The sequence below is a fragment of the Herpailurus yagouaroundi genome, unplaced genomic scaffold (assembly GCF_014898765.1).
Source record: "Herpailurus yagouaroundi ecotype Mexico unplaced genomic scaffold, PumYag 77, whole genome shotgun sequence".
Taxonomy (NCBI): domain Eukaryota; kingdom Metazoa; phylum Chordata; class Mammalia; order Carnivora; family Felidae; genus Herpailurus; species Herpailurus yagouaroundi.
The window spans coordinates 79,205,164-79,218,060 of NW_024412388.1; the positions used below are offsets into that span (position 1 = coordinate 79,205,164).

Genomic DNA, 12,897 nt, shown 5'->3' on the forward strand with positions numbered 1-12,897 from the left:
AAATAAATGTTGCATAAAATGTTAAAATAAAAATGAACTTAATTAATTAAAAATTCGTATCACTGTTGACTGTGAAAGCTGCTCATTTTTTATGTAAGAGCAAATATTGGGGAGCCTGGGTGGCTCACTCGGTTAAGCATCCCACTTCGGCTCAGGTCATGATTTCATGATTCATAGGTTGAAGCCCCACAGCAGACTCTGTGCTGACAGCTCAAAGCCTGGAGCCTGCTTGGGATTCTGTGTCTCCCACTCTCTCTGCCCCTTGCCCACTCATGCTGACTCTCTCTCTTGCTCTCTCTCTCTCAAAAATAAAGAAACATTGGGGCGCCTGGGTGGCTCAGTCGGTTAATCATCTGACTTCGGCTCAGGTCATGATCTCGCGGTCTGTGGGTTCGAGCCCCACGTCGGGCTCTGTGCTGACAGCTCAGAGCCTGGAGCCTGTTTCAGATTCTGTGTCTCCCTCTCTCTCTGACCCTGCCCCATTCATGCTCTGTCTCTCTCTGTCTCAAAAATAAATAAAAACGTTAAAAAAATAAAAAAAAAATAAACATTTAAAAAATTAAAAAAAAAAAAGAACAAATATTGACAACTTTCAAATACCTAATGAGGACAACAGATTAATAGGCAATGTGGATGCTGAGAGAGTATATTAGCTAGACGATATTTAAAAATTATATTCTTTCTGAGGCAATAAGTGTCAATGAATTTTTACATTATGCTAAAGAGAATTAGATATAATTCTAACCTTCCTAGGAAAAGTATAATATTTAACTCTACTACCTCAAAATTTCATGAAGAAAAACCCCAAAACTGTATTCTACAATATCTGTGCCAAATTATACTGATCCAGAAGTAACAAAATATGAAAAAAATACGTTAGAGAAATATAGAGTATACAAAAATATTTTGCTCCTCCATTTACTTCAGTTGCAATTTAGCAATCATTAGTATAAAAAATGTACAGGGTGGTAACCTTAGGAGAAATTTAGCACCAACCATGGGAGAGAGCCACCTAAAACACTTTATCCTTCAGGTTAGCCTTCAAATGACTGCAGTCTCATAAGAGACTCTAAACTCTAAACTCTAGAGAGCACCGGCTAAGCTGCTCCTGAATTTCTGATTCACAGAAACTCTAGGATATTAGTGCTTATTGCTATTTTAAGCCACTAAGTTTTAGAAGTAATTTTTTAAAAAGTAATACAGGGGTGCCTGGGTGGCTCAGTCAAGCATCCAACTTCTGATTTCAGCTCAGGTCATGACCTTATGGTTCATGAGATGGAGCCCCTCGTCAGTCGTCTGTGCTGACAAGCAGGAGCCTGCTTGGGATTCTCTCTCTCCCTCTCTCTCTCTGCCCTGCCCCAGCCCGTATGCACTTACTCACTCTCTCTCAAAATAAACATTAAAAAATAGTAATAGAGGGGCGCCTGGGTGGCTTAGTTGGTTAAGCGTCTGACTTTGGCTCAGGTCATGATCTCACAGTCCGTTGAGTTAGAGCCCCACGTCAGGCTCTGTGCTGACAGCTTGGAGCCTGGAGCCTGCTTCAGATTCTGTGTCTCCCCTTCTCTCTCTCTGACCCTCCCCCGTTCATGCTTTGTCTCTATCTCAAAAATAAATAAAAACATTAAAAAAAAAATTAAGAGGTTGCCTTCTAAAAAAAAAAAACAGTAATAGAGAACTACTACTTTACTAATGTTAATTAACAATTTATAAAAATTATACTAATCAAAATTATTTTATGTAAATTACATATACATTTAGCTATGTAAATTTATTAATACTTTCAAATGTATATTATAAATTACATGAAATTATGTTAATCAAGTAAAAAACCCAAAATTTACCTTAATCTTCCCCCTCTCTAATCACCAAGTCTTATTGGTTCTCTATAAAAATAGATTGTGAATTTATCTATTTCTCTTTATTTAAATGCTAACAGCTGGGCCCAAGCTAGCTACTCTGTCCTGTGCTATTTCCTGATGATCTCATATCACATCTCTCTCCAACCTCACCTTAAACCTACCTCCACACACAATGGCATGTATATTCCTTTAAAAAATAACTACATTAATTGCTACAAGCACTATCCCCTAATAAATGCTTAAATGCTAAAATTAGTTGCCGAAACTTTAAGCATATATCCATAGCCTTAAAATAGTTCCCCCCAATATTTATTAATTACTGTGGTGGTTTTAACATATACCCACAAATTCTTTAATACTTTTTCTTTTTTTAATTTTTTTAAACGTTTATTTATTTTTGAGACAGAGAGAGACAGAGCATGAATGGGGGAGGGTCAGAGAGAGAGAGAGGGAGACACAGAATCTGAAACAGGCTCCAGGCTCTGAGCTGTCAGCACAGAGCCCGACACGGGGCCCGAACTCACGAACCGCGAGATCATGACCTGAGCCAAAGTCGGACACTTAACCGACTGAGCCACCCAGGCGCCCCTAATACTTTTTCCTTGAGGAGGTATGGCTTAACACCCCTGCCTGCCATCAGACTGCAGGCTGGACTTAGTAACTTGCTTATAATGAACCGAGTATAAGAGAAAAAAAGTTCTGTAGTGGAGAAAGCTGGCAGACACCAACTTAAATGACCAAGGTTACCAGCATTAACCGTAAGATATATTTATACGAAGTGTCTTCTGATATGATGTGCTGAGAAGGACACTTCAACTCTGTATTCTTTCCTAAAATACATAACCTCAGTCTAATCAGGAGAAAACAGACAATCCCAAACTGAGGGATATTCTACAAAATATCTGACCAGTATTCTTCAATAGTCAAGGTAAGGAAAGATAAGAAAGCATTAAGAAACTGTCACAGAATGGAAGAGACGGAGATATAATGAGGAAATGTGAATAAAGTCTATAGTTTAGTAATAACACTGTACCATCATTCATTTCTCAGTACTGATAAATGTACCATGTTAGATGTTAACATGTAAGATGTCAACATTAGAAGAAGCTGACTGAAAGGCATATGGTAACTCTACGTACTATTTTTGCTGCTTTTGTGTAAACATAAAAATATTTCAAAATTAACAGTGAAAAAAAGAAATCTGAAGCAAATACAGCAAAACAGGAAAAAAAAAAAAAAGTCAGTTGATTTCCTGCTTAAAACCTTCAGTGGCCTCCCACAGCATGGACTCTAAAATTTTACATGGTAAGAAGTGGAATCCCAACCTGCTTCTCTAGCTTTATTTCATTAGCTTTTCAAGCTTTATAGAAGTCTCAGCAAACAGGTTCTTTCCTGCTTTTGGATCTTGAACTCTGTGAGCTTTTTCATGCGAGGATCTTCCCCTGGCTCTTCATATGGTTGCTTCTGTCCTATTCTTCACGTCCCACCTTTGATACCACTTCTTAGCACTCCATCTTTATTGCCAATTCTCCTTACCTCCCACTTTATAGTACATCATTCGTGATAATCCTATGTATTTTTTACTTTACTGTCTCACTAAACATTGTGTCCACCTTCTTCACTACTGAATCCCCAGTGCCTATAAGGCTGACAAATAAAAGCTGCCCAAATATTTGACAAATACATAATTAGATGCCATGCTTCTTTGAAGTCTCATAATCTCACCTCCTCCCAATCCTATTTGAGAATCACTGTTGTAAAATATACAAAACATGTCCTAAAATATCATCTATTTAGAATGAAAAGTCTGGCTATATACTTTGTAAGTAACACAATAGAGAAACAGGTATTATCATGCCCTGCTGGTCAAAGTACAAAATGGCACAACTGTCAGGAGTGTTATCTGACAAAATCTATGAAAGTATAAATATATTTACCCACTGACCAAACAATCAAATTACAGGAACACATAGATATACCTCTCTAGGAATATGTAGATATAACTCTATATGTCTGAAATTATATATGTATAAGGTTATTCACTATACAGTGCCTGTGACAGCAAAACACTGGGAACAATCCATGTGCACACCAATAAGGACCTAGTTAAGTATACTATAGCACATCCATGCAATGGAAAACAATATACCTTAGAAACTAATAAGACTCTTCAAGCACTGATATTGAAAGCTCTACAAAATATAGTGACAAAAAAAAATAAAAAAAGAGGAGCATACAGTATGTTAACTTTCATGTAAGAAAGTGAAAAGAAAAATTATATATTTTTACTTGCTAGTATTTGCCTAAAAGAAACTCTAAAAGGATATATCAGAAAATAATAAAAGCAGTTACCTAGCAAAAAGTAAAAGGGGTATGTGGTAGAATCAGAAACAGAATGAGGTAAAAGGGGACGGATTGCTTTGATTTATACTCAGTTAAACAATCAAAGCATTACGAGTATGTATTAAGCTAGCAAAATTTATATTATATATAAGCAATAGGTTTATTTTCTTCCTGTTTCCTTCCTATCATTATTCCATGTAGGCATAATGTTATAATCATAGTAAAATACTTTGATTTTCCTCACTTAAAATTTCTTATCATACAATTTTGCAAATTCATAATTAATACATCTTTTCTCATGGACATACATATATCTATGTCTATATATCTCTCTATATTTGTAGAACCAGAAAATTTAAAATATTTCTGTCATCTTCAAATTTATATTTATGTAGCAAATCCCATAATCTCATTACTAAAATCTTAGGCACAAGGTGTGTCTTGGAACTTCAGATTTTTTAGATTTTAGAAAAGTAATAAGGTGCATACCTTAGTAGTATGAGTGGCACCTTAGTATTCTCTAGTGGCAACAACACCCATAATGAAACAGTATGCTCAGTGTTAAACACAATGAAACAGTAAAGTATAAAAATACACACCAAGTGGGATACAATAAAAATTATCCAAATGAATGTGTGTGAAATTTATGAGAAAACGTTTGGGTTTCAGAGTATTTTGAATTTTCATATTGGAGATCACAGACTTGTACTAGTTTCATTTTTAAGTGGGAATATTCAAACACAGTTATAGAGAGAAAATAACATTAATATTAAAAACAGTATCCTGATATTTTACATAAATGAAAAATAAAATGAACCTGAATAATTATTTACCAACAAATTATAAGCTATGATCATGTAGAACTAAATGAAAATTAATCAGGGGTGCTTGGGTGGCTCAGTCAGTTGAGCATCTGACTCTTAATTTTGGCTCAGGTCATGATCTCACAGTTTCGTAAATTTGAGCCCCTCTTAGGGATCTGCACTGACAGGGCGCAGCCCGTTTGAGATTCTCCCTCTCTCTCTGCTCCACCCCCACTCACGTCCTGTCTCTCTGAAAATAAAAGCCTTAAAAAAATAAATGAAAATTAATCAGATTTACACAATTAAAGGACTAGCTTCCTTGAAAAAGTTAGGTTTGTTCCTGAACTATTCCAAGATAACAAGGTAAATATATACACTTAATTAGAATGTACTAGGTGCTAGGGTAACAACACACCGGTCATTCTCAAAATCTACAAAAGGTATTACAAAAGATTGACTAAATCAATATACAGTGTAAACACAGGGGGAGATAAGGGAATCAGCATCTTTAAAATATTTTACATATTTATTAATGAACAGTTAAAGATTAAACAAAATATATATTGGTTCTTAAAATTCTCTAAAATTCTGAATCTGAGCCCATTGCTTAAATTAAAAAAACACATATATGTATATATATTTTCATCAGCAAATTCAACAAATATTTATTTCCAAAGGACACTTTACTTAGCTTAAGTTACTAAGGCATTTGAGGAGCAATAGTAAATCAAGTCATAGTGTTATCAACCAATGTTTAAGGAAAACTTACACCAGTAATGAAAAAAGATTAAGTTTAGTTCTTTATTAAAAATAAGTCAGCATAGATGATACGGCATCATAAAAACTCAATCACACATTAGAAAGACGAATCAAATTGATACAACCTCATGTCACATCACTTTATTTTTAAATTAGTCTAGTTATAACTTTCCAGAGGTACTAATTTTAAGTTAGTACAAATTTCAGTACTGCCTACAGATTTCTGTCAGTGTAAATTGTAACAGCCATGCATATTTATTAGGATGTAATTTCATCTCTGGATTTCAGTGACACTGATAAACCATTCAAGCTTCACTCTTGGTTTTTAATGACACCAGAACAAGTTGATGGAATTACAGCTTTACATGTGCCATTGAAAGTCTTATTTCTTATCATAGAATAATAAGGCTGAAATCTCTAAAGGGCATCATTCCTGCTATCTCACCATGGAAAGATGGATGACTAGTTTATTTTTAAAATCCTGTAACTTGTCTTCAGTAATCCATTCTAATGCTCAGATCACAGTCATCTCTTTAGTTATTTCTCTCTCTCTCAAACACACATACACTATCTCTTTCACTTTCTCTCTCCTTCTACCCCACTCCACATCCCCTCACCCTCTCACCACTGTTATACTGTAGATTAATTTCAAGAAAAAATTTACTTGCATTCAAATATTTTTTGATGCTTTATAAATCCAAACACTTTACACACACAAAATTTAAAAAAACAAATTAAAGTAATGGGAAATGCACACAATTTCCCCAACCCATTGGTATATACAAACTTCTTTTGCTTTCTACCCAGAAAACATTTATCAATACTGAATGTCTACTGATAAGGTACCAAAGCAGAGTTGCCCTAACCTCTCTAAATTACCTATCTTCTTGGTTCTGATTTTTAAAACTTCGTTTTTAAAGGGTTACAAGTCAAAATAAAAATTGTACAGAGATATCAATTTTCAACCACCTGGCTAACTTAATTCCCTACACTAGCATTTAACCAAGTAGGTGAAAATGAAGTTTCCTGCCTGAAATCCACCTCAAAGCATGATGAGTTAACCTTGTCTGAAAGCAGCCACCAAACCAAGTTCAGGAAAAGTTGGAAACAAAGCTAGCTCTTTTTGGTTTTATTTGGTTTTAAGGTAATAATGAGACAAAACAAAAAGGCATTATTATTTTGACAAAAACATTAGGTAGTTGATATATTTACCTTGCATTCAATCTCTGCTTGTTTGCGCTTTGCTTCACTTAATTGAGTAAGTAGTCCTTTGTTCTGTGCAGAAAGATACTGCACCTTCTCATGTAGACTGATCACCTCTTGTTCCGCTCTTCGAAGATGGTTACTATTGATCTGATTCTAGTAATTAAAAATATAAATACTCAGACTATAAAGACCCGAAAAAAACTTATATATTTCTACCTCTCCATTTTATACCTCAGTAACATTATATAAAATGTTATTATTAGTTACAGATAAAGTTTTTTTTAACAAATAGTTAAATACTAAAAAGAAAAAAGTATACAAGTGCTTTAAAACTCAAGCCATCCAAAAGAATACTTAAGGTCCATATCAAAAACTCTTCCTACAGGTCAATATTTTCATTTATACAATAAATATCTATAAACTTTAAGAATGTTTACACAGAACTTGAAGGTATTAAATTGTGCAACAGGCAGTGTCACACAAATGAGTAGATACAGGAATATGATGAATTTGACTCCTATTTCCAGTTCTCAAAAGAAAGTACAGACTGACTGAAAAGTACCATCACCATTTACTGAACTGTAAAATCCGTGATGTCATAAAATGTGTCATGTGCACTTTTACATTCCTCCCATGTACAGCACAGTCTTTTTATAGAGCATGGACTGGTTTTGAACTCTGACTTGTTATTCGGTCATTATCTAAACTAGTTATAATATTTGAGTCTCTATTTCCTCATCTGAAAAATGTATATAAAAATAAGACCAATTTTTCATTTAGTTGTCTTTAGTATTAAATGAGAGATTACATGCAGCAGGCCTTAATATATAGTAAGAACTCAATATATGCTAGCTGCTTAATTTATTGTAATTATAGAACATGCTAAGAAATTATATAGACCTTAAGTTGACTGACATGAGGTAGTCTTCCCATTCAAGCTTCATGCAGCCTGATTTCTCTCAACCCCAAAATATTCTATTAGGGGTCTGAAACAGTAGGGATTTTATAACCAAAGACAGGAAAATCTGGCTCCTCATTTTATAGTTTTTCACCCATAGTAAAGTTATCTAATCCCATCCAATTTCAGTACACTGTTATAAGCATAGATATTACCACTCGAATTTAAAGTCTGTGTTTATCTGTCTCTCAAAAATAAATAAAATCTTTAAAAAATTTAAAGTCTATGTTGTAGCAGTCATATCAAAAAAGTTTATGCAAGGAGTCTCACACAATGCCTGAAATTTAACAGATACTTAATAAATCCTTGGTTGTTACTATTATTATATCTATTCTGCCTCACTCTATGAAAATGACCCTGCCTGCAGTTTTTTTTTTTTTTGAGCTATTTTTTTTTAACGTTTATTTATTATTGAGAGACAGAGAGACACAAAGCGTGAGTAGGGGAGGGGTAGACAGAGGGGGAGACACAGAATCTGAAGTAGGCTCCAGGCTCTGAGCTGTCAGCACAGAGCCTGACATAGGGCTCGAACTCACAAACTGCGAGATCATGACCTGAGCCGAAGTCAGTCGCTTAACCAACTGAGCCACCCAGGTGCCCCAAACCTGCCTCGAGTTTTAATAAAAGATCCACATCATCTAATAGATTTAAACTCTAGAACATTCTACCACTTCTGGGTTTCTTCATCCTTACTTTTACTCATCTTCCTGACTCACTATATGTCTACAAAATAAACAGTGAACTTCTTAGTGCTCAAGTACTTAGTACTTACATACAAAATGTTCTTCCACAACCTCTTTTTACTATCTTTCCTCCTACGACTAAACAAATAACCACACTTGAGAGGGACACACCTTCAACATAAGCTGCAAAGAATTCCCACAAATAGAACTCCTCCTTGCACCACTCAATACAAGTCCATGACCCATCATCACAAACTATACACATTAAACAAAACGCCAGGGGCGCCTGGGTGGCGCAGTCGGTTAAGCGTCCAACTTCAGCCAGGTCACGATCTCGCGGTCCGTGAGTTAGAGCCCCGCGTCGGGCTCTGGGCTGATGGCTCAGAGCCTGGAGCCTGTTTCTGATTCTGTGTCTCCCTCTCTCTCTGCCCCTCCCCCGTTCATGCTCTGTCTCTCTCTGTCCCAAAAATAAATTAAAAAAAAAAAAAAAAAGTTGAAAAAAAAATAAACAAAACGCCAAATTGATGATGAGTGATAAACAGTAGAAAAAAGGATAGCAATGACAGATTTTTTTAAAACTCTAGATAACAAAATAATCATGTAAGGACTTTATATAAAATATTTTGTTTAAAATTTTTAGACATAGGGGCGCCTGGGTGGCTCAGTCGGTTAAGCGTTCGACTTCGGCTCAGGTCATAATCTTGTGGTTCGTGGGTTCGAGCCCCGCATCGGGCTCTGTGCTGACAGCTCAGAGCCTGGAGCCTGCTTCGGATTCTGTGTCTCCCTCTCTCTCTGCCCCTCCCCTGCTCATGCTCTATCTCTCAAAAATAAACATCAAAAAAAATTTTTTTTAATTTTTTTAGACATAAAAAGAGGAAGCAAAAACATAAGCATAGAACAAGTAACTATCAAAAAACATTTAGCAAATTTGAAAAACAACTAAATACATTTTCTAGAAGTTAATATAGCCGAACATATTAAAAATTAATTAAAGGATTAAATAGGAGATTAGATACATTGAAGATAGTGTCCCAGAAGAGGTAAAGAGAGTAAGTTGGTACAAAATACACCTAATAGGGGTTGCAGGATAAAACAGAAAACAAAAAGATTAGATATAATGGTCTAAGAGACAACAATAGTTGAGAATTTTTTACAACTGGAAGAAATATATATATGAATCTACTATTCATGAAGCACAACTAATTCCAAACAGGATAAATACAAATAAACCCTCAAGAAGATACATTTTAACAAAACAGAATGCTAAAGAGAAGACGAGACAGGGGCATCTGGGGGGCTCAGTTGCTTAAGTACTTGACTCTTGATTTCAGCTCAGGTCATGACCTTACAGTTCATGGGTTTGAGCCCCACAAGGGGCTCTGGGCTGGAAGTGCAAAGCCAGCTTGGGATTTTCTCTCTCCCCCTGTCTCTCTCTCTGCCCCTCCCCTGCTAGCACATTCTCTCTCTCTCAAAATAAATAACTACAAAAAAAAAAAAGAAGAGACAAATCAGACATCAATAGGAAAACTCTGTAGTGCTTAAAAAAATAAATTTCAGCCTACAACAGTACATTTAGCTAAACTATAAGAGTGCAAAAAAGTACACCTATTTTAAGAAAGTGAGAGTTTACAATTCATGATTGAAATTGGAAAAAAACTGTTAAATAAAAGTGAGAGAGAGCAAAAACGCAGCAAACAAGTAGACGAATCCAAATAAGCCCTGACTCCACAGAACAATAATGTCTAATAATTTAGAGATATAAAAAATGTACAATAGTAAGATACAAGATTGGAAATGGAAGAAGAGCATATAGAGATCTTCTAAGGCCCTTACACACTTTTAAAGGAAGATGGAGATAATTATCAACATCAAACTCTGTTTAGTCTCAGATGGGACTTTTTTTTTCAGGTAATAAACACTAATAGAAAACAAATGGAATTATAAAAGTCAAACTAGCAGAAGAGAAAGAAACATCTAAATCCAATAAAAAGCAAGAAAGGAAAAAAACACAAAAAAGAAATGAAGTAAAAAATTTTCAAATATATCATAATAAACAGTTTTGATTTCTGATGAGGATATAGAGTAGAAGAGGATTGTTTCCACCCTTTCAATTAAAAAAAAAAAAAAAAAAAAGCTGGCCAAACTCAATTAATGACTTTTGTTGAAACCAGAGAGGTGAGCACACAGGGCAACAAACTAACCCCAAATCTAAGGACAGACAGGGCAGATGAAGCCAGAAACTGTTAAGAATAATTTAGCCAGAGGCCAAGTATTGGCTGGCTAGAGAGTGTGGAGCCTAACGGAGCAAAACAGTTCACTAGCTTTTGTACACTTTTTCTTCATGGACCCCAACAGGTACACACAAAAAAAGATGGATGAAAGCCTTGAGAAAGAGATCTCCATAGTAAAGGCTTGAGGGAGGAGAGCAGCAGCCAATACAGAAGCACTAAACCTTGCTTATTTCCTCTACAGAATAAAAGGTTTCATCCATTACTATCAGAAACACTGGTGCCCTTAGAACACTGGGGAAACCACCATATCTGAGAAAGGGACAGGACTATATTTTGGGCCTAGGACTATAGCTGGTGGTAGGGCAGGAGCACTAAGAAAGTCAAACACTCCAGATCCAGGGGCACAATGCAGCCTAAGACTGAGGCTTTATCAAAACAATGGGGAACACTCTGGCCCTCCAACTTCCTGTAACAAGTAAGAGTGGAATACTGCTGGAGACAGACTCTCTCTGAAGTGCTGTACACATGGAAGACCTAAAAGACATTGAGAAAAGCCTCTGGCAAACCAGCCCCTAATCTAAAAATAAGATAGTGTTAGAGGAATTTGAAGCCTGTGGTGCAATGAGGGTAACCACAGAAACAACAAACCTCAAAACCAGCCCAACTCCTGACTATATTAACTCAAATCCCCCACATTAAAGGCCTACCAGAAGAAAAGGTATGCCCATTTCCAGGCATAAAAACTACTTACCTTAGTCTACTGTCCTACACTAGACACTCAGTTTTCAAGAAAAAATTACAAAGCATAGGAAAAAGAAAAAACAAAACACTACCAAGAGACAAAGCAATCAACAGAATTGGCCTCATATAGGACACAGATATTAAAATTACCTAACAGGGAATTTAAAATAACTGTAATTAACATGCTAAAGGCTCTAAGAGAAAGGTTAAAAACATTCAAGATCACATACTTAATATAAGCAGAGAAATGAAAACTGTAAGAATCAAACAGAAATGCTAGAAATGAAAAACACAGTAACAGATGTGAAGAATGCCTTCAATGGCTCATCAGACAACTCCCAAAGTGGAGCAAAGAATCAGTGAACTTAAAGATATGTCAATAGAAATATTTAACACAATAGGAACTGAAACACAAAGAGAATAATGAGAAGAAAAAAGAAAAGAGCATCAAAGAGTTACTATCAATATCAATTAATCTAACGTATGTGTATGGGAATCCCAGGAGGAGAAAAGAATATGGAATGGCAGAAGAAATATCTGAAGAAAGAATAACCAAGAATTTTCCAAATTTCATGGTAGAGAGAAATCCACAGGTCCAAGAAACTCAGAGGGAAACAAAACAAAACAAAAAATACAACAAGTCATTTCATATTCAGAGTGCTAAAAACAAAAGGGAAAATCTTAAAAGTAACCAGAGGATAAAACACATTACATGCAGATAAACAAAAATTATAACAGAATTCTGGCTTGCATGGTTACTGACAAGAAGAGTAACTTTAAGTGTTGAAGGAAAAACAACCCAGATTTCAATATCCAGCAAATATATATTTTAAAATTGGAGAAATACTTTCCCAAAGAAACAAAACTAAAAATCCACTGCCAGCTGACCAGCAGTACAAGACACGTTAAAGAGATTTCTTAAGCAGAAGGAATATGACACCAGACAGAAACATGGATCTGTACAAAAAAATAGAATGCTGAAAAATGGAATAATTGAAGGAAATAAATATCATTAAATTTTTTTTTAATTTCTCTGAAAGGTAACTGATTAAAGCAAGACTAGTAGCACATATGACATATTTGTACTATATGTAAAAGCAAAATATATGACAACAAATAGCACAAAGGATAGGAGGAAGAACTGGGAATATACTGTTGTAAGGTCCTTATACTACATGTGAGGAATATTATTTGAAGATTAGCTCTCATTAGGTGTATATTGAAAAACCTAGAGCAACCAGTAAAAAAAAAAAAAAAAAAAAAATTAAGGAGTATAAAGAAGTCACTTGTGGAGATAAAATGGAATCATAATGC

The 12,897-nt window shown here is 35.2% G+C and overlaps 1 protein-coding gene across 7 annotated transcripts in view; it reads right to left on the minus strand.

The window, feature by feature from the left end:
• EVI5 (ecotropic viral integration site 5) overlaps window positions 1–12,897 on the minus strand; it is a 248,898-nt gene that overhangs the window by 71,368 nt on the left and 164,633 nt on the right. For all 7 annotated transcript variants that reach the window (XM_040470985.1, XM_040470988.1, XM_040470986.1 and 4 more), the window contains one exon: window positions 6,977–7,123. In XM_040470985.1, the coding sequence (XP_040326919.1) occupies window positions 6,977–7,123 (147 nt within the window). The remainder of the gene's footprint in view (window positions 1–6,976; window positions 7,124–12,897) is intronic.